A 21,686-nucleotide genomic window follows, 5' to 3' on the forward strand; every position below is an offset into this window, starting at 1 on the left:
AATTATACGTGAAAAATTCACTTATCAACCTAGGAATGTTCTTAAAAAATTATATTTCTTGTGGCAACCGTGGCTAGATACACCTGGATTAGGACCACACCAATTGGTGTAGGACAAACTACTACAAATGTAAATTGGAGGATGATGGGGAGGGAATATAACAACCTGTTAGAATATAACCACCACTATTCTTTGTTATGTGATGTTTTACCTCTTTAAATATGTAGAGTTATGTATCTACAGCTCTAAGTGGTAATGCTATGCGGCACCAATATAGAGATGATTCAGAAGATACTCCATGTTGATTTATACAAACTACGTCCTCTTCTATATTTGATATATTGTTGCATAGGAGTTATGAATGTAAATCTGCTTTGTACTTTAATAAACTTTTTTTTTATGATTAAAAAAAATTAAAAACTTTACATTTGAATATGTTGCAAAATTGAATCTGTCATGGTCAGAGGTGTAAATGAAATGCTATTTTCTACATTCCTTCCAATCTGTCCTGCTGTCCCTGATGCAAGTGATTCTGGTGAATAAAGTTTTGTCTTTCAATACTCACAGGGGGTGTGTCTTGTGTCTGCAGCCACAGAGGGTCATTGAGGAAGAACCAACAAAGAGCAGCTCTGATCTCTGAATGTTTTCAGGTTTAGTATTTCCTGTTTCTCTCAGTCTATAATGGTGCAGATGTTGTGATTTTTATTTAGAGTTAATAGAAATAGACAATTAAACGCTATTTTTCCAGGAATTGGTACAAAGGTTCCATTATGTAATCTTCAGCAGAATGAAGAGCCTGTTTGTGTAGTTCCTTTGCATGACATTCAGTTCCTGGATCACTTTCATATGTTATTCGGACACAATATAATATTGCTAAACTGTAATGTTCAATAAAAATGCATCAGTGTTCTTTTGCAGACAAGGGCTTGCTGAGTGAATGTGCTTAGTAGTCACACACACACCTTTTACCTACTGATTAGTTCTTTTATATAGAATACCATTTCATAAATAAAAATAAAATCTGCCACTAACAAACAGAAAAGTGAAATCTCCCATTTTTCATTAAGTTTGATTTCCAGGCAAGGCATGCAGGTTTTGCTGGAAAATATCTCCTTGTACCCAAATACACTCAGCCCTCCCCGTAATGTACCCCACAAACACTTTGACCACTGTAACATATATAAAATACACCGAGCAGTGCACTCCATATCAAACACCTTGTTACTCTCAGGACTCTGACTCATTCAACCTATTACACTCGATACACTACAGCGAGCTTCCCAATTATACTGAGCATGCAATATCATGCAACGTGTTGCAACTAGCACAATGCACCCCATCAGCGAATACCATATTGCATTCAGCACTCTGCAGCATGTACATTATAAGCTAAGCACACAATAGTATGAACACCGTTACACTTAGCAGTTCACAGCATACACCTCTTTAAACTCAACACCTTGTAGAAGGCACATTATGCTAAGTACTTTGCAGCATACATCCTGTTACACTTTGCTGCATGTATCCCATTACGCTCTGCAGCCTGCACCCCATCACACTAAGCAGCATACATCCTGTACCCCTATTACACTACGCACCATACATCCTGTTAAACTCTGCACTTGGCAGCATACACCCTATTACATTAATGCCACGTACACCCGACTGGACTTTCCGGCAGACAAGGCCCGATCGTGTGTGGTCTAGTCCGATTGATTTTCGTGAAAAAAATCTGACGGACCTAGAAATAGAAATTATTTCAAATCTATGCGACGGACTCCATTCCGACAGACTAAAAATCGGGAAAACCGTTCGTCTCTATGCTGGTCCGACGGACCAAATACGACGCAAGGGCAGCTATTGGCTACTGGTTATTGAACTTCCTTGTTTAGTCCCGCTTACGTCAACACATTCAAAACGAACGGACTTAGTCCATTCGTGTGTGGCCAAGTCCATTCATTCGGAAAGCCCGTCGGAACTCCACCGAAAGTCTGTCGGACCTAGTCTGCCGGAAAGGCCAGTCGTGTGTACGTGGCATAAGCCAGTCTTTCTCAACTCCAGTCCTCAAGGTGCCCCAACAGGTCATGTTTTCCATTATTTTGCACGGGTGATTTGATCAGTTTCACTGCCTTAGTAATTACCACAGCCGTTTCATCTAAAGGAAAACATGACCTGGTGGGGCGCCTTGAGGACTGTAATTGAGAAACACTGCACTAAGCACTTCACAGCATGCATTTCAATACACCCTGCAGTTTGCAGCATTCACATCATTACATTAAGCACTTTTTAGCATGCCCCTCATTACACTAAGCACTTTCCAGCATGCACCCCATTACACTAAGTACTTTACAGGAAGAACTCCACTACAATCTGCAGCATGCATCCTGTTAAACTCTGCACTTTGCAGAAGGCATATTTTACCATAAACACTTTGCATCAAGCACCATTACACTTAGCACACTATTAGCATACTGCAACAGTCACAGCATTACTCAGCATTTTGCAGCAGGCACCATGTTACACTTAGCATGTTGTCCACCTCTGCACATCACAGCAGGCAGCCAAATACATATGGCTTATCTTATCAGGCACTCTGTTAAGCTGGCCGTACACTATACAATCTGACTGCACAATCTCCTTTTTAGATCTACTAAGAACTATGTAATAGTACAAATACAGCTCACTTTACACTTAAAGCGGGAGTCCGCCGGGAGTTCCGCCGTTTTTTTTTTTTTAAAAGCCAGCAGCTACAAATACTGCAGCTGCTGACTTTTAAAATAAGGATACTTACCCGCCCAGCGCGCCCGCGATGTCTGCACCCGAAGCCGATCTCTCGATCGTCTCTCGGGGGCTGCCGCCGCCATCTTGGGTATGGGAGTCAGGAAGTGGAGCCTTTCGGCTTCATTTCCCGGTTCCCTATTGCGCATGCGCGAGTCGCGCTGCGCAATAAGGATGGTCCCCGCTGTCTCTGGGATCCGTGTGTTTCCCAGCAGGCAGCGGGGGACTTTCAGAAAGGTGCGTAGATTCTGCGGAAAGGGGCATACCTTCTGCAGAATCTACGCTGGAAGTGGGTGCAGATACCTGTACTGTACAGGTACCTGCACCCCCCTCCCCCCTGAAAGGTGCCAATTGTGGCGCCGGAGGGCGCCGGAGGGGGGAAGGATTCCAATGAGCGGAAGGTCCACTTTAGGGTGGACCTCCGCTTTAATACCGTATGTAATGTATAGGTCTGTGCGATTGGATAGAAATTTATTGATTGTATAGGTTTGTCCTGATATTACAGTTTAGGTAAATGTGTATGAAATTGAACAGGGATTGTCCTGCAAAAAAAACAAAAAAGCATATAGTGAAGCACTCTAAAATACATTTTCAAAATTCTTCAATGTATACACAAAAAGCAAGTAATAAATTGGTATTGTGGGAAAAAAATAGTGTATGTATGTATGTATTCTCAAAAGTGAGTACACCCCTCCACATTTTTGTAAATATTTTATTATATCTTTTTCATGTGACAACACTGAAGAAATTACACTTTTTGCTACAATGTAAAGTAGTGAGTGTACAGCTTGTATAACAGTGTAAATTTGCTGTCCCCTCAAAATAACTCAACACACAACCATTAATGTGTAAACCTCTGGCAACAAAAGTGAGTACACACCTAAGTGAAAAATGTCCAAATTGGGCCCAATTAGCCATTTTCCCTCCCCGGTGTAATGTGACTCTGGTCTCAGGTGTGAAAGGGGAGCAGGTATGTTACATTTTGTGTTATTGCTCTCACTCATACTGGTCACTGGAAGTTCAACATGGCACCTCATGGCAAAGAACCCTGTGAGGATCTGAAAAAAAAATAATTGTTGCTCTACATAAAGATAGCCTAGGCTATAAGAAGATTGCCAAGACCCTGAAACTGAGCTGCAGCAAGGTGACCAAGACCATACAGCGATTTAACAGGACAGGTTCTACTCAGAACAGGCCTCGCCATGGTCGACTAAAGATGTTGAGTGCACGTGCTCAGTGTCATATTCAGAGGTTGACTTTGGGAAATAGACATATGAACGCTGCTAGCATTGCTGCAGAGGTTGAAGGAGTAGGGGTCTGCCTGTCGGTGCTCAGACCATACCCGCACACTGCATTAAATTGGTCTGCACGGCTGTTGTCCCAGAAGGAAGCCTCTTCTAAAGATCATGCACAAGAAAGCCTGCAAACAGTTTTCTGAAGACAAGCAGACTAAGGACATGGATTTCTCGAACCATGTCCTGTGGTCTGATTAGACCAAGATAAACTCATTTGGTTCAAATGGTGTCAAGCGTGTGTGCCGGCAACCAGGTGAGGAGTACAAAGACAAGTGTGTTTTGCCTACAGTCAAGCATGGTGGTGGGAATGTCATGGTCTGGGGCTGCCTGAGTGCTGCTGACATTGGGAAGCTACCATTCATTGAGGGAACCATGAATTCCAACATGTACCGTGACCTCCAAGGGAATAACCAAGCTTAACTGCGGACTTGTGGTAAGTTAAACTTGTTTTTTCCCTTGGATTTATCCTTGGCCTTGTTTGTACCTGTTGTTGCCTTCCAATGCTTCTTACTGAGATAGCCCGCTATAGATGGGAGCAAGTGGCATCTTTTTTGTATCATGTCGTGTTTTTTTTGGTCAGGCAACGCATTGACATCTTTGCAGCCATTGTGATATGTGCTGGGTGTTCAGTGTGCCCCTGTACCTTTTTAAGAAGGAGTGTCTCCCCTTCAGTCCACCTGCTTTCATCTATCCATCAGAATGCATGTGCCTCCACTGTGGGGACACTTATAAATTAATGTTAGGTACCACAGATACCGGGGTGCCTTGACAAGGCTCTGTGGCATATGCATGCATGCATTTGCAAATGTGTGCAGACTAAACCCCTGCTTTTAATGCATACTGTTAGACAGGTTATTTGGTTGTCTGCGGGCTGGTGGTAAGTTGAGCTTGGTTTTTCCCTTGTATTTATTCTTGGCCTTGTTTGTACCTGTTGTTAGCCTTCCAGTGCTTTTTACTGTGATAGCCAGCTATTGATGGAAGCACGTGGTGTCTTTTTTTTTTTTTTTTTTTGTATCGATATACTGAAGCAGAGCATGATCCCCTTCCTTTAGAGACTGGGCTGCAGGACAGTATTCCAACATAAGGACCCCAAACGCCTACAAGGTGAACACTGCCTTGCTAAAGAAGCTGAGGGTAAAGGCGATGGACTGACCAAGCATGTCTCCAGACCTAAACCTTATTGAGCATCTGTGGGGCATGGCAAAGAGCGCAAGGTCTCAAACATCCACCAGCTCTGTGATGTAATCATGGAGGAGTGGAAGAGGACTCCAGTGGAAACCTGTGACGCTCTGGTGAACTCCATGCCCAAGAGGCAGGGCCACCATCAGGGGGGTACAGCCGGTACACATGTAAGGGGCCCCTACCACAGGTCACAAGCCGGACTATCCTTAACATGAGGCAGCTGCCGTAAGAGCGGACCGGCTGCCAGAATACAGGGGAGTCTGGAGAGGTGGGCGGATCCCACGTGTGTGCAGGTTGAGGCCCACTGTCAGACACTGTGCAGGGTGGGGTGACGTCAGGTGCCAGGTCGGAGGGCCCCATGGAGGAGGACATCAGGGGTGAGGAGCCCCTCCCCGCTCTTTTGTGTGCAGGTCAGAGGGACCCATGGAGGAGGAGGTTGGGTGGAGGAACCCCCCTCTTTTGTGCATGCAAGCTCTGCTTTGGTCAGGTACCAGTGTGTGCCGGGGTGGGTGGGACCAGTTGTGCCAGTGGAGGGCTCCATGAAGGAGGAGGTCAGGGGGAAGAACCCCCTCCCCTTTCTTGCAGCTACCGTTGAAGATCCTGGTGGAGATGGGACACAGGCTCAGCTACCCCTCCTGGCACTGCTGGACTTGTGAGAGGAAGGTCTGGTGCTTCCCTAGGTGTGTGCAACACTCCCTCCCACCTGTTCCGTTGCCCCCCTACCTGTCCTGCTGCCCCCTACCTGTGACGCTGCCCCCCCCCCCACCTGTCTCGCTGCCCCCTAACTCTGACTCCCACCTGTCCCACTCTCTCCAACCTGTCCCCCTACTTGTGATATTCCCTCCCACCTGTCCCTCTGCCCCCCACCTGTGACACTGCCTTTCACCTGCCCCACTGTCCCCACCTGAGACACTGCCTCTAATCTGTGATGCTGCCCCCTCCCCCCCTTTTCCTGCTGGCCCCCTCCTGTCCCGCTGACCTCCTCCCATGATACTTCCCCTTCCAGTTCCACTTCCCCCTCACCTGCGCCCTCCTGTCACGCTGGTCTTCTCCTGTGACACTTCCCCCTCCTGTCCCACTTCCCCCCCCTGTGGTAGGAGGACATGGGACTGGAGGAGGAGGACATGGGGTGGAGGAGATGGGATTGCAGAAGGACGAAAAGGACATGGGATAGAGAACATGGGATGGAGAAGGAGGGTGTGGGATGCACAGTGGGTGGATTTGATGGAACAGCAAGTGGACGGGCCCTGGGGACTGTTGGCAGTCAGGCCCAGTGTGGGGGGGGGGGATGGTCCAGGCCTAAAGCTGTGTAAGAGGCCTCACCATTTCTGGTGGCTGCCCTGCCTAGAGAGTTAAGGCAGTGCTGGAAAATAATGGTAGCCCCACAAAATATTGACACGTTTGGCCCCATTTGGACATTTTCACTTAGGGGTGTACTCACTTTTGTTGCCAACGGTTTAGACATTAATGGCTGTGTGTTGAGTTAATTTGAGGGGACAGCAAATTGACACTGTTAACCACTTAAGCCCCGGACCATTTTCCAGCCAAAGGAGCAAGCCTCTTTTTGCGATTCGGCACTGCGTCGCTTTAACTGACAATTGCATGGTCGTGCGACGTGGCTCCCAAACAAAATTGGCGTCTTTTTTCCCCCACAAATAGAGCTTTCTTTTGGTGGTATTTGATCACCTCTGCGGTTTTAATTTTTTGCCCTATAAACAAAAATAGAGCACCAATTTTGAAAAAAATTCAATATTTTTTTACTTTTTGCTATATAAAAAAACATATTTTTTTTCCTCCGTTTAGTCCGATATGTATTCTACATATTTTTGGTTAAAAAAAATCGCAATAAACGTTTATTGATTGGTTTACGCAAAAGTTATAGGGTCTACAAAATAGGGGATAGTTTTATGGCATTTTTATTATTTTTTTTTTAACTAGTAATGGCAGCGATCAGCGATTTTTCTTGTGACTGCGACATTATGGCAGACACGTCGGACAATTTTGTCACATTTTTGGGACCATTGGCATAAAATACAGCAGTGCAATTAAAAATGCACAGATTACTCTACTCTAAAAAATGTCACTGGCAGTGAAGGGGTTAACCATTAGGGGGGCAGTGTAGGGGTTAAGTGTGTGTATGTGTGTTTTTTTTTTTCTATAACTGTAGGGGGGCGTGGCTTGGCGTCTGACGTCACTGATCGTCTTGCCCTATAACAGGGAACAGACGATCAGTGACAGCGTCAGTAGGAAGCACAAGGAGAGGTTTGTTTACACTTACCTCTCCTCGTTCTTCAGCTCTGTGACTCGATCGTGGGACACCGGCGGCGATCAGGTCCGCGGGTCCCGCGTCCACGGTCACGGAGCTCAAGACCGGGTCGCGAGTGCGCCACCAACTGCGGCGCACGCGACCCACGGCTGGGCACTTAAAGGCAATGTGCAGGTACGTGATTGTGCCCAGCCGTGCCATTCTGCCGACGTACATCGGCGTGAGGCAGTCCTTAAGCGGTTATAAAAGCTGTAGACTCATTACTTTACATTATAGAAAAATTTAATTTCTTTAGAGTTATTTCATGAAAAGATATAATAAAATATTTACAAAAAATGTGAGCGTTGTACTAATTTTGTGAGATTATGTATGTATGTGCTCCATAGGTTTATATACTCTACCCTATGATTTCTTGGCCATTTTTCAGAGAATATGAATAACACAAAAACATTTTTCACTCGTGGTTAGTGTTTAATTTAAGCCATTTAGTATCAACTGTGTTTACTCTTTTTAAATCATAATCACAGCAGAAACTACCCAAATGACCCTGATCAAATGTTTACATACCCTGGTGATTTTGGCCTGATAACATGCACACAAGTTGTCACAAAGGAGTTTGAATGGCTATTAAAGGTAACCATCCTCATCTGTGATCTGTTTGCTTGTAATTAGTGTGTGTGTATAAAAGGTAAATGAGTTTCTGGACTCCTGACAGATCCTTGCATCTTTCATCCAGTGCTGCACTGACGTTTCAGTCATGGGGAAAGCAAAAGAATTGTCAAAGGATCTGCGGGAGAAGGTTGTTGAACTGTAAAACACAGGAAAGGGATATAAAAAGATATCCAAGGAATTGAGAATGCCAATCAGCAGTGTTCAAACTCTAATCAATAAGTGGAAAACGAGGGGTTCTGTGGAAACCAAACCACGGTCAGGTAGACCAACTAAAATTTCAGCCACAACTGCCAGGAAAATTGTTCGGGATGCAAAGAAAAACCCACAAATAACTTCAGGTGAAATATAGGACTCTCTGAAATCGTGGTGTGGCTGTTTCAAGATGCACAATAGAGAGGCACTTGAAGAAAGATGGGCTGCATGGTCAAGTTGCCAGTAGAAAGCCATTACTACACAAATGGAAAACGAAAAAGAAACTGCGCTAAGTTGAATGTAAATAAACAGATATATCTATCTAGCATCAACTGTCTAAATAAAATACAAAATTAGGAATCAGTAATTATCCTGCATAGCATTAATACAGTGATTGGAAAAAATGTGAATCGCGCTAAACCCGTGAATTCAATTTGTGAATCATTAAACAAACTAGAGCTGCCACGACAAGTGGAACCCAATTAAATGAATCCAAGATGAATGTGAAAAAGGTCTATATGTGTTATATACCAGAGTTATCAGGCTCATATTCACAAACACACATAGAGTGGTATAATGGAATGCTAGATGACTAGCCAAAAAATTCAACTAAACCAAGTGACTGAATGTGCAAAACTTATAAAAAGAAAATACATAAATAATGTCCAAACATATATGTGACATCCACCCATGCAAATTCATAGAGTAAGAAAAAGTTCATCTACAGGTAAATGGATCTTCAATGCTAATATGAAGAAAGATGTGATGAGTCCACCATCACTGCGTAAAGAATTACTTCTTACCAGAAGCCCGTGATCCCCCGTTACAGAGGATCTGGGAAAGCCTATAACAATGGTAAACCTTCCAGAGCATATCAAGTAGAACTACTGCACTTCAAATCGCTTATGACACTGCTGCGATCTCCAATATAAGCCAAGCGGGGCTGTTATTCTTCAAACCGCCTCACAGAAATTCCAACCCATAGATAGATAGATGTATATGGCATGTAAAACATATTACAGTAGTGTAAAACCTTAAAATTAATTGAATGCATAAAACAAAAAAAATCCCACTTACAATAGTGGTATCAGAATGAACGCCTAAAGTCTGGTGCGCCGGCGGGCTCACACACAGACAAACCTGTCGTTCTGGGAACATGAACGGCAACACAAGGTGACGTCATCTCGTCGCTCCACCCTACGCATTTTGTAAGGGGCACCCTGGACAACGTAATTCTCTTACAAAACACGTACGGCAGAGCGAAGCACTGACGTCACCTCGTGTTGCCATTCGTGTTCCCAGGATGGGTTTGTCTTTGTGTGAGCCAGCTGGCGCACCAGACTTCAGGCGTTCATTCTGATACCACTATTGTAAGTGTGAATAAAAGTGTATATATATATATATATATATATATATATATATATATATATATATATATATATATTCTTTTTTATTTTCGGTTCAGAAGTTCATGTATGTTTATAATTTATTTTTTTACAATGCTTTCTTTTTTTAAGGGGGAGGGTGTGTGGGGACAATGTCAGTGTGTTTTTTTTTTTTTATTCTTTTGAAAAAAATATTTTTTTATTATTTATTGCAATTTTTTTTTATTAGCCCTGTTGGGGGGGCTATGGTGAGATTGGTGAGATATCAGGGGTCTTCTCTGACATCTCCCATTTGAGACAGGGAAAGGGACTAGGGACACAGATTCCCCAGTCCCTTTCTCTGCAGCCTTTGCTGCACTGATAATGAATGGAGAGAAGACAGCAGATTCTCTCCATTCATTAACTGAGACATCGTAATCACAGGATGTTACAATGTTTCTGTTATGTGAATGGACAGTCAGTGGTCACTGACTCTATCCATTCTGAAAACCTAAGGAGCCGGTTTACCGGCTCCTACCTCCGCTCTCCATCCTGAGATTACGAGGGGGGGCGGCAGTACGAAGGGGGAGAAGAGAGGGTGACAGATGCACAGAGGGGGAGAAGAGAGGGGGACAGATGCACTGAGGGGGATACAGAAGAGAGAGGGGGACGGATGCACGGAGGGGGATACAGAAGAGAGAGGGGGACGGATGCACGGAGGGGGAGAAGAGAGGGGGGCGGCAGAGACACAGAGCAGGATGAGAGAAGCACCGTGCTGAAAGCCGCCATGGGGGTGTGGACCTGCAACTCACTGTGTGACGCATCGACGCCTTGCACGCACGTCAACGTATTTTTGTAGTCATCGTAATTGATTACGTTGACTCGTCGTGGCAGCTCTAGTTTGTTTAATGATTCACAAATTTAATTCACGGGTTTAGCGGATTCTAATTTTTTTCCATTACTACGCACTACTATAATTAATGCCACAAAGTACCTGCTTACAATACGCCAAACAGCACAGAGACAAGCCTCAAACCTTCTGGCACAAAGTCATTTGAAATGATGAGACCAAAATGTAGCTTTTTGGCCACAACCATAAACACTACACTTGGAGAGAAGTCAACAAGGCCTATGATGAAAGGGACAGCGGTGGATCGCTGATGTTTTGGGGATGTATGAACTACAAAGGCAAAGGAAATTTTGGTCAAAATTGTTGGCAAGATCAGTGCAGTATGTTATCAAAAAAATACTGTAGGAACATTTGCATCCAGGAAGCTGCACATGAGACATACTTGGACATGACAATGATCCAAAACACAAGGCCAAGTCGACCTGTCATTGGCTACAGCAGAATAAAGTGAAGGTTCTGGAGTGGCCATCTCAGTCTCCTGACCCCAATATCATTGAGCCACTCTGGGGCGATCTCAAACGTTTGCAGTTCATGCAAGACAGCCCAATAATTTAAAGGAACTGGATGCTTTTTGCCAAGAGGAATGGGCAGCTTTACCATCTGAGAAGATAAAGATCCTCATCCACAAATACCACAAAAGAGTTCAAGCTGTCATTGATGTTAAAGGGGGTAATACACAATATAAAGAACTGGGGTATGTAAGCTTTTCATCAAGGTCATTTGGGAATTTTCTGTTGCCATTATGATTTAAAAAGAGTAAACAGAGTTTATTGATAATAATAAAAGGCTTCAGCCAAACACTAACCATGAGTGAAAGAAACATTTTGTGTTATCATTCGTATTTAAAAAAAGGCCAAGAAATCATAAATTCTGCCGGGGTATGTAAACTTATGAGCACAACTGTGTATATATGTATGTATGTGTAATATAAATATAAAGTATTCATTCCCCTTGAATTTTTCTACATTTTGTCATGTTACAACTAAAAACATATATTTTATTGGGATTTTATGTGATAGACCAACACAAAGTGGCACATAATTGTGAAGTGGAAGGAAAATGACAAATGGCTTTACAAATATGTGAAAAGTGTGGTGTACATTTGTATTCAGCCCCCCTGAATCAATACTTTGTAGAACCACCTTTCCGCTGCAATTACAGCTGCAAGTCTTTTTGGTTATGTCTCTACCAGCCTTGCACATTTAGAGTGACATTTTTGCCCATTCTTCTTTGCAAAATAGTTCAAGCTCAGTCAGATTGGATGGAGAGCATCTGTGAACAGCAATTTTCAAGGCTTGCAACAGATTCTCAATTGGATTTAGGTCTGGATTTTAAGGCCCCATACACACTATTCGACTTTCTGCAGATTTTTGTCTTCGGATTTACCAAAAGCATGTAATGCAAGGGCCTGCCTGATAGAAATTGAAACTCTTAAGGTTTGACCTCATATTATAAGGTTTTGGTAAATCTGAAGACAAAAAAAATGCAGAAAATCTAATAGTGTGTATGGGGTCTAACACTTAAATATGCTTTCATCTAAACCATTCCATTGTAGCTCTGGCTGTATGTTTAAGGTCATTGTCCTGCTGGAAGGTGAATCTTCACCCCAGTCTCAAGTCTTTTGCAAACTCTGCCAGAATTTATTCTAAGATTGCCCTGTATTTGGCTCCATCTACGTTTCCATCAACTTTGACGAGCTTCCCTGTCCCTGCAGAAGAAAAGCATCCCCACAACATGATGCTGCCTCTGCTATGTTTCACGGTGGGGATGGTGTGTTCAGGGTGATGTGCAGTGTTCGATTTCTGCCACACATAGCGTTTTGCTTTTAGGCCAAAAAGTTACATTTTGGTCTGATCTGACCACAGCACCTTCTCCCACATCTTTGCTGTGTCTCCCACATGGCTTCCTGAAAACTGCACACATGACTTCTCATGGCTTTCTTTCAACAATGGCTTACTTCTTGCCATTCTTCTATTAAGGTCAGATTTGTGGAGTGCACAACTAAAGCCTTGTACACATGATTAGATTTTCGGATGACCGTTCGTCCATTTTTTTGTTGCATGCTAATCTCATGTCAAAAGTGAAGAGGTTACTCACTATATGAAAAATTTCATATAGTTCTGTATGTACTCTTTTGTTTCTGAGCATGTGTAATCTTGCTCTTACGTTTTTTTTTCGTACGTAAACCGTACTAATTAAACGAAAATCGGATCTTGAGTTCCTGTAGGACAAAAATTTTATAGTCTGCACATCCATCTTTCGTCTGACGAAAAACCAACATTGGCTATCGAAAGCACCATACTAACGAACCGAAAATTGTCAGATCGTTCGTCGGATGAAATTTTACATCAGATTTTCGTATCGAGTGTACAGGCCTTTATAGTTGTTCTATAGACAGATTCTCCCACCTAAGCTGTGGATCTCTTCAGCTCCTCCAGAGTTACCATAGGCCTCTTGGCTGCTTCTCTGATTAATGCTTTCCTTGCCCGGCCTGTCAGTTTAGGTGGTCGACCATGTCTTGGTAGGTTTGCAGTTTAGCCATACTCTTTCCGTTTTTGGATGATGGATTGAGCAGTGCTCTGTGAGATGTTAAAAGCTTGGGATATTTTTTTAAACATAACCCTGCTTAAGGCTGGGTTCACACTGAAGCAATGCGGGAACGCCGCGAATCCGCGGCGGGTTCCCGCATCGCATGCCCCCCGGCGGCAGTTCACACTGCCCTATGCGAACTGCTGGGAGTGTCATGACACCCCCAGATCAGTTCGCATATCACAGTGCGATCTGCAAACCCTGACAGGAATTGGATCGCATGGTGTGAACACCCATGCGATCCGATTCTGCTGCGGACCAAAAAAAGGGTCCTGTGCGAGTTTGGGGTGGGTGCGATGCGAATTCAGCCATACTATCTGTATGGCTGAACTCGCATCGCACAGAGATCAGATGTGATTTGCACTGCAGTGCGGTGCGAATCACATCCGGGTCTCCTAGCCGCAGCAGTGTGAACCCAGCCTTAAACTTCACAACTTTATCCCTGACCTGTCTGGTGTGTTCCTTGGCTTCATGAAGCTGTTTGTTCATGAAGGTTCTCTAACAAACTCCTGAGGGCTTCATAGAACAGCTGTATTTATACTGAGATTAAATTACACACAGGTGGACTCTATTTACTAATTAGGTAACTTCTGAAGGCTTGATTACACTAGATTTTAGTTAGGGGTATCAGAGTAAACGGGACTGTATACAAATGCACGCTACACTTTTTACATGTTTATTTGGAAAACCATTTATCATTTTCCTTCCCCTTCGCAGTTATGTGCCACTTTGTGTTGGTCTATCACATAAAATCCCAATAAAATACATTTAAGTTTTTGCTTGTAACATGACAAAAGTTGGAAAATGTCAAGGGGTATGGTATACTTTTTGAAGGCTGTGTGTGTATCTATCACAAATAAAATTACTTCTAGTCAAAGTTCACGTGTCATCACTGTAGCTTGTAACTAAATCACACTTGTTCAGGCAAATAGTAATCGAAGTCCACATGTCACCAGTCTAGCAATAGTAGGAAAGGTGTCCACTCTATAAAACATATCCCATATGCCGCTAAAGAATGTATCATAAGCATTTTGATTTCTTATTTTCCACACACTTTTTACCGTCAGCGTGCCCAACACCAGGACCCCTTTTGGGTGTCTTCCACCTTAATGTATGGACCCTAATGTTGCCATAAGGGTCAAACAAGCTTTGCATATAAATGTATGCCAGCAAGGTTCCTGGTTGTTTAAATGTCTCCTCCAGCAGATATAACCATATAAAGGCATAAGGGAAATAAAGGCCTAATAGTGTAGATTGCCACAAACAATATTTATTTTAAAAGAAAAATTCACTCAGATGTGCATAAGTAAAAACCGCATAAATCTCCATGAGGTATACATGAGACACCATCAGGTTTGTACATACACAAAAACTCCGGCAAAATGGCATCCTATTCTCGCCCTGCGTGATGACATTAATGCCCCACCTAGCAATTGTATAGGGTTGCCCTGATATTACATAGTTTTGGTAAATGTATAGGAGGTTGAACAGGGCTTGTACAGTCGGAGTGTATGGCAACCATTAGGCTGGGTTCACACCTCCGATGGATGCGGCTCACAGCAGAGGTCCGGTGCTTCCCTGTTCTCCATTTCAGGGATGAATTGGGGTCACATTTTTGCCAGAATTTGGCCCTGAAACGAAACCAAAGACGTTCCTGTGCAAGCAGCTCTGCTGCCACAACAGATATATGTGAACCGGCTCCGCAGAGAGCCGGTCACAATCTCCTGTCATGCGAATTGGATGAGGAGAAATCCGAATCCAATTCACATAGATGTGAGAAAAAAGATATTAAACCGCGCTGAGAATAGAAAAAAAGGGAGATTTTCTTTTTTCTACTTATCAGGCAAGAAAAAATATATTATCAAATGAATATCCAAAAAATGTATTCTAGAATTGAACACAACTAAAGAACAATTTTTTTCTTACAAATGAATATACAAAAAATGTGTAAGGCTGCTGCTCTACTGTGGGATACACACACAAAAAAAGAGACAAAAAATTGAAAAAAGAGCTGCGCCAAATAATAAAAACACATCAATAAACTAAAACTATAAAGTAAAGTCCATGAAGAGTATATTGTTATTCAAGAAGGGAAAGCAGTCGCACCACGGTGATCCACACTTCCTTATTACTATTGTGCCCAGCCACCGACAAAAGAGTGCGCTTACCAGACGGTAAAAGCACAGGAGCGTTTATGATCCCAAACCACTGGCAGCTCCTCGCCTTCACCAAACACTTTAACATTCGGGAACAGATGATCCATATAGTGAAGAGTCACATGCCGCTCCGCATTTCCATTAATACCCAAAATCCACGCTCATGATATAAAAAGAAAAGAAGCTTCCCATAGTGTAAAAAACGTCCAAACTTTTTTAATTGTAATAGAAATACACTTGCATAAAAACATCAAATATTCGCATAAAAAAACAAGCCGGCCAGCTAAACGAGAGCCCGTCCTCCTCTCGCAACATGTGGTGACGTCACAGCGTGCCCCCCCATACGCGTTTCGTCATACGTGACGTTTTCATACAGTGGTGTAGTGGTTAGCACTCTCGCCTAGCAGTAAGAAGGGTCGCTGGTTCGAATCCCAACCACGACACTACCTGCCTGGAGTTTGCATGTTCTCCCTGTGCCTGTGTGGGTTTCCCCTGGGTACTCCGGTTTCCTCCCACACTCCAAAGACATGCAGGTAGGTTAATTGGCTTCTGTCCAAAATTGGCCCTAGTATATGAATGGGGACCTTGGATTGTGGGCTCCTTGAGGGCAGGGACCAATGTGAGTGTGCAATGTACAGGTATAGGGACAATTGTAGACACTCAGGTTGAACTGGATGGACTGGTGTCTTTATTCAACCTTACTAACTATAACTGTAAGATAGGGATCTCTCCTCATTGTACGATTTATGACAGATCCAATTCAAACTCTGGATAATACTAAAACACTGTTACCCATAAATGCAGTAACATTGACAGAGAAACTCAAGAAATATGACATTAGACCATGTTGCTATCCAACAATGCCCATAAGCGGTTCTAAAGCCTAAACATTTTTTACCTTAATGCACCCCCTGCATTAAAGTGAAAATGTTCCAGTATCTGTATCACCCCCCTTATATTTACCTGAACCTTCACTCAATCCAGTGCTCTATTGGCTCCCACGGGCTTTGCTAAGGCACCAAGCTTAGGGAAACTAAGGTCTTCTTATTTCATAACTAAACAGTGAGTCTACATGCCAGTTCTTCCAGAAAGGGTTGAACTATAGACATGTCAGCCTCTGATGACATAGGAAACTGCATGCCGACCAAGCTTTTGCATAGAAAAGAGTTTGGGTTTGATTCAAACACGGTTTAGACCAAACTCAGCAGGAAGCTGTTACTCCTGCCCAATCAACCCAGACCAGGGCTTTCCCCATCCCTCAACTGCATGTACACAAAGGGGCAGGGTTGCTAATGACATCATTTACCTAATATGGCCACATGACCGTTTCAAGGAAATGTCATTCACCTGCGCCTTTATTTATATGCTTCTCTGGGTGGAGAATGCCTTGGCCTCAGTTGATTGGGTGGGAGTGACAACTTCGTTCTTGGATTGGTCAGCACCCAAGTTCAGGTCAAACCCACGCCCACTCCCACTTTTACACAGCATCCTACTGTTCACCATTAAAGCTTAACTGCACATCTGTCCACGCTATCACAGGTCTAAACCCAAAGATAGTGATCACAAAATAGAGTAGGAAGCTGAGGAAGAAGGGTGGTACAGGTAATATCGGCCAGTATTTCAGCATGTTTTAACCACTTCAGCCCCAGAAGAATTTTTTTTGCGATATGGCACCTGACAACTGTGCGGTCATGCGACGACGTACGCAAACAAAATTTAGGGCCTTTTTTTCCCCACAAATAGAGCTTTCTTTTGGTGGTATTTGAACAACTTTTGTGGTTTTTATTTTTTGCGCTATAAACAAAAAGAGCGTAAATTTTGAAAAAACCCAGTACTTTTTTTACTTTTTGGTATAATAAATATCCCAAAAAAAAATTTTCTTCATCAGTTTAGGCCAATATTTATTCTTCGACATATTTGTGGTAATTTGTGCAGTAAGCGTATATTGATAGGTTTGCGCAAAATTTATAGCGTTTATAAATTTGGGGATATATTTATGGCATTTTTATTATATTTTTTTAATGACGGTAATCAGTGATTTTTAGGGGGACTGCGACATTGCAGCGCATAGATCGTACACTTTTGACACTTTTTTGGGACCATTTACATTTATACGGCGTTCAGAGCTAAATATAGCCACTGATTACTGTATAAATGTCACTGGCAGGGAACACTAGGGGGTGATCAAGGGGTTAAGTGTTCCCTAGGGAGGTGTTTCTAAATGTGGGGGGAGTGGACTGACGGGAGTAGGGAGAGATCGCTGTTCTGATCAATAGGAACAACAAATCTTCCTCTACTTCCCTGACAGAATGGGGATCTGTCTATTTACATTAACAGATCCCCGTTCTGACTCTCTGAGGAGCAATCGTGGGTTGCCGGCAGACATTCCGGCCATGTGCATTGGCTCCAGCATTGCGCCGTGGGCATGTGTGCCCTCCCTATAGCTCTTAAAGTGGCCGCCATACACCTACGCTGATTCGCGCAGCCGTGCCAACCTGGCGGCTAGTTGGCAAGCAGTTAAGCAAGAGAGGAACCTAGCTTTTCAATGAATAGTCATTTTTATTTTTTGCTTTCACATACACTTTAAAGTGGAACTTTCCCCTTAAAAAAATTATAAAAAATGTTATTTAGCAAGGAACATACATTCCACATTAATATTTATGCTATCAAAATTGGCGTGCGCTGAAAATTGCCTCCAGCATTGCTCCTGCTGCTTCTTCCCGGGAGCTGCCATTTTGCTGAAGCCCAGAGCCCCTGCAGTAAATCATAAAGCGTAACTAAACCCATTGGTTTTAAAAAAAAGTTACATTCCTGGAATGCTGGGATTGTTAACTGTCACAATTGCTTGTGTCTTCAACCAAACTGGCAAACCATGGAATGGCTGATGTCATAACTGACCACATGGGCAGCACCATGGCAGTTGCAAGTCAAACAGTAGCAGCTTCCTTGGCTGTAATGATAGGAGGGTTTAATTTTGTTTTAAGGCTGTCAGCAGATCGGCCTCTACAGACACAACAGAGCCTGTAATTAGAGTGCAACTGAGCATGGTGAAACAGAGTATTACTGGATTTTAACCACTTCAATACCAGGCACTTACCCCCTTCCTGCCCAAGCCAATTTTCAGCTTACTGTGCTGTCGCTGTTTAAATGACAATTGCACGGTCATGCTACACTCTACCCAAACAGAATTTTTATCATTTTGTTCCCACAAATAGAGCTTTCTTTTGATGGTATTTGATCACCTCTGCCATAGCTCCCAACTGTCCCTGATTTCGAACAATGCCCCTCTGTCCCTCATTCCTCCTGATTTGTCCCTCATTTTGGTCTGATTCATATAGCTTTATATAAAATGCACTTTTTATTTTCAAAAAGTGTTTCCAGTGCTAAACCTTTCATCCAATTTCTAAATTGCTGCATTTGTACATTTTAAAAGCCAGTATAAAGGAATAGTAGTGGTAAAAAAAAACACCTGTGGATTTGATAAACCTTTTTTTGGAGGTTAATTCTCCTTTAAGGGGTTGTGGCAGGGGGGCATGTTCTATGCCTACAAACATTTGTTAGTAGGTGTCCCTCATTCCCATCTCAAAATGTTGGGAGGTATGCCTCTGAGGTTTTTATTTTTTGCTAAACAAATAAAGACTGAAAATTTTGAAAGAAAATGTTTTTTGTTTCTGTTATGAAATTTTGCACGTTTTCACCTTCACTGATGGGCACTGATAAGGTGGCACCGATGAGGTGGCACCAATGAATGGGCACTGACAGGCACTGATGATGGGCACTGATATGCGGCACTGGTAGGCGGCACTGATATGCAGCACTGATGGGTGGCACTGATAGGCGACACTGGACACTGCGAAGCTGCAAAGATGGGTACTTATGGATGGCACTGCTGGGCACTGATGGGCATTGATGAGCAGTGATACGCGGCACTGATATACGGCACTGATGGGCATTCCTGGTGGCAGTGGTAGGCATTGTGAGTGGGCACTGATTGGCAGCTGCCTTGGCACATATTTGCATTTCCCTGGTGATCTGGGGGGCATACCTGGTGGTCCAGTGTGGATGGCCATTCTGGTGGTCCTGAGGGTCCCGAGGGGGGGGGGGGGCTGCGCTGATAAACAATCAGCACAGACCCCCCCCCCCCCCCGGTTAGGAGAGCCGCCGATCTGCTCTCCTCTACTCGTGTCTGTCTGACCTTAGGGAGAAAAAGCCGATCAATGGCTCTTCCTGTTTACATCGTGATTAGCCGTGATTGGACACAGCTGATCATGTGGTAAAGAACCTCCATTGGACGCCCGGCGGCTATTATCCTGCAGGACGTCATATGCGCCCAGTCAGGATAACTGAACCACCGCCGGGCCATCATTCTGCTATAGGCTGGGCGGGAAGTGGTTAACCACTTGAGATCCACGCTGTAGCCGTCATTTGACTATAGCTCCTTTTCCGGGACTACGTCTATTGACGTCGTCCCGTGTCCCGTGCCCTAAGGGACGCGCACGGCGCGCTCTTTGATCGGCGAGTCCACGAGACTCGCCTGATCACCGATCCGTACAAGGGGTCGATCCCGACCCCTTATCACGTGATCAGCTGTCAGCCAATGACAGCTGATCATGTGATATAACGGAGCCGGTAATCGGCTATTATTCCTCCTCGCGCTGACAGCGCGAGGAGAAAACAAAAGAGCCGATCACCGGCGGCCGTGATCGGGACATGAGTCCCGATCACGGCCAGCCCTGCTAGTGCCCACCTGCCCCCTGCAAGTGCCACATTAAAAAAAGTAAGTGCCCACAGTGCCACCCAGCAGTGCCCACAATCTGCCTTAACAAAGGTGCTGCACCCCAGTGCCACATATCCGTGCCCATCAGTGTCATCTACCAGTGCCCAGCAGTGCCACCTATCAGTCCCATCTATCAGTGGTACCTATCAGTGCCTATCCGTGCCACCCATCTGTGCCATCCATCCGTGCCATCTTATGTGCCCATCTTTGCCCATCAGTGCTGCCTTATTTGTGCCGCCTTAACTATGCCCACCAGTGCAGCCCATCAGTGCCCACCAGTGCAGCCCATCAGTGCCCACCAATGCAGCCCACCAGTGCCCACCAGTGCAGCCTATCAGTGCCGCCTCATCAGCGCACTTCAATGAAGGAGAAAAATGACCCGTTTGCAAAATTTTATAACAAACTATTAAACATGATTTATTTATTTATTTATTTTTTTGTTTGTTTAGCAAAAAAATAAAACTCCCAGCTGTAATTAAATACCACCAAAAGAAAGCTCTATTTGTGGGAAAAAAATGATAAAAATTTCATTTGGGTACGGTGTTGTATGCCTGTGCAATTGTCATTCAAAGTGCATCAGCGCTGAAAGCTGAAAATTGGTCTGGGACTGAGGGGGGTTTAAGTGCCCAGTAAGCAAGTGGTTAAACAGTAGAGGCACTTATTTTTAATGTTTAATCCCCCTTTCACACGGGGCTGTCTGTGTACGGAATCCCCTTGATCAGCGGGGATTGATCCATTGATCCCTGCTGAGCCGGCGAATGGTAGGTCTGTCTCCACTGACTGTGCAAGGATGGACCTGTCAGAGCTCTGCTCTCCTTTATGGGGGATCATATGAAAAATGGACCGCCTGTCCATTTTTCATCCGATCCGCCAGACGGATGGAAAATGGGGTTTCCATCCATCTGGATTCATGTCAGTGGACATGTCACGGCTGATATCCGTTGCTCCACAGAACTGTATGGAGCGTCCGTTCAGGTCCGCCTAAAAAACTGAAAGGGGCTTTACATAGCTATACCTGCAAAAGGGGCCAGCCATAAGTGATCTAGCATGAATAGTACTGAAAGTTCCTACAAAATGCTGTAAGGGTAGGTTCACACACATGCAAATTGGATTTGAACCGCATCCAATTCACATGAAATGTGAAAGAACATTGTTTTTTTTGTGCCTGTTCACATATGTCTGGTGGAGCCGGAGTACAGATTCAGTGCGAATTGAAAGAGAGTCCAGTTTTCTGAGCAGTTTGGTCCGGCTCAGGTGTGAATTCGGGCCCATTGCCGTCCACGGGAATGCTTCTGAATAGCACGTCATTCAGTTGTGAACAGGATAAAATACTGACCTAATGCAAACCTGGCCTGATCCTAATCAAAAACTGACCTGAAAACGCTAAGACCCCTTTCACACTGAATCGCTTTACAGGTGTTTTAGCGCTAAAAATAGTGCCTGTAAACCGTCTCCCCAGTGTGAAAGCCCGAGTGCTTTCACACTGGGGCGGTTCGTTTGCAGAA

At 44.0% G+C, this 21,686-nt stretch overlaps 1 protein-coding gene across 3 annotated transcripts in view; it reads left to right on the forward strand.

The window, feature by feature from the left end:
* Positions 1 to 548: 548 nt before the first annotated feature.
* The window catches only part of GALM (galactose mutarotase), a 155,597-nt gene continuing 134,459 nt past the window's right edge, over positions 549 to 21,686 (forward strand). The window contains exon 1 of one of the 3 annotated variants that reach the window (XM_077486464.1): positions 549 to 650. Coding sequence is in view for 1 of the 3 variants with exons in the window: in XM_077486466.1 (XP_077342592.1) it covers positions 641 to 650 (10 nt within the window). In the remaining 2 variants the exon portion in view is untranslated. The remainder of the gene's footprint in view (positions 651 to 21,686) is intronic. The other 2 variants (XM_077486465.1, XM_077486466.1) reach the window with 2 other exon arrangements.

Source organism: Lithobates pipiens, unplaced genomic scaffold, assembly GCF_037356315.1.
Source record: "Lithobates pipiens isolate NorthernLeopardFrog02 unplaced genomic scaffold, aLitPip1_a1.2 Scaffold_18, whole genome shotgun sequence".
In the NCBI taxonomy this organism is placed as follows: Eukaryota; Metazoa; Chordata; class Amphibia; order Anura; family Ranidae; genus Lithobates; species Lithobates pipiens.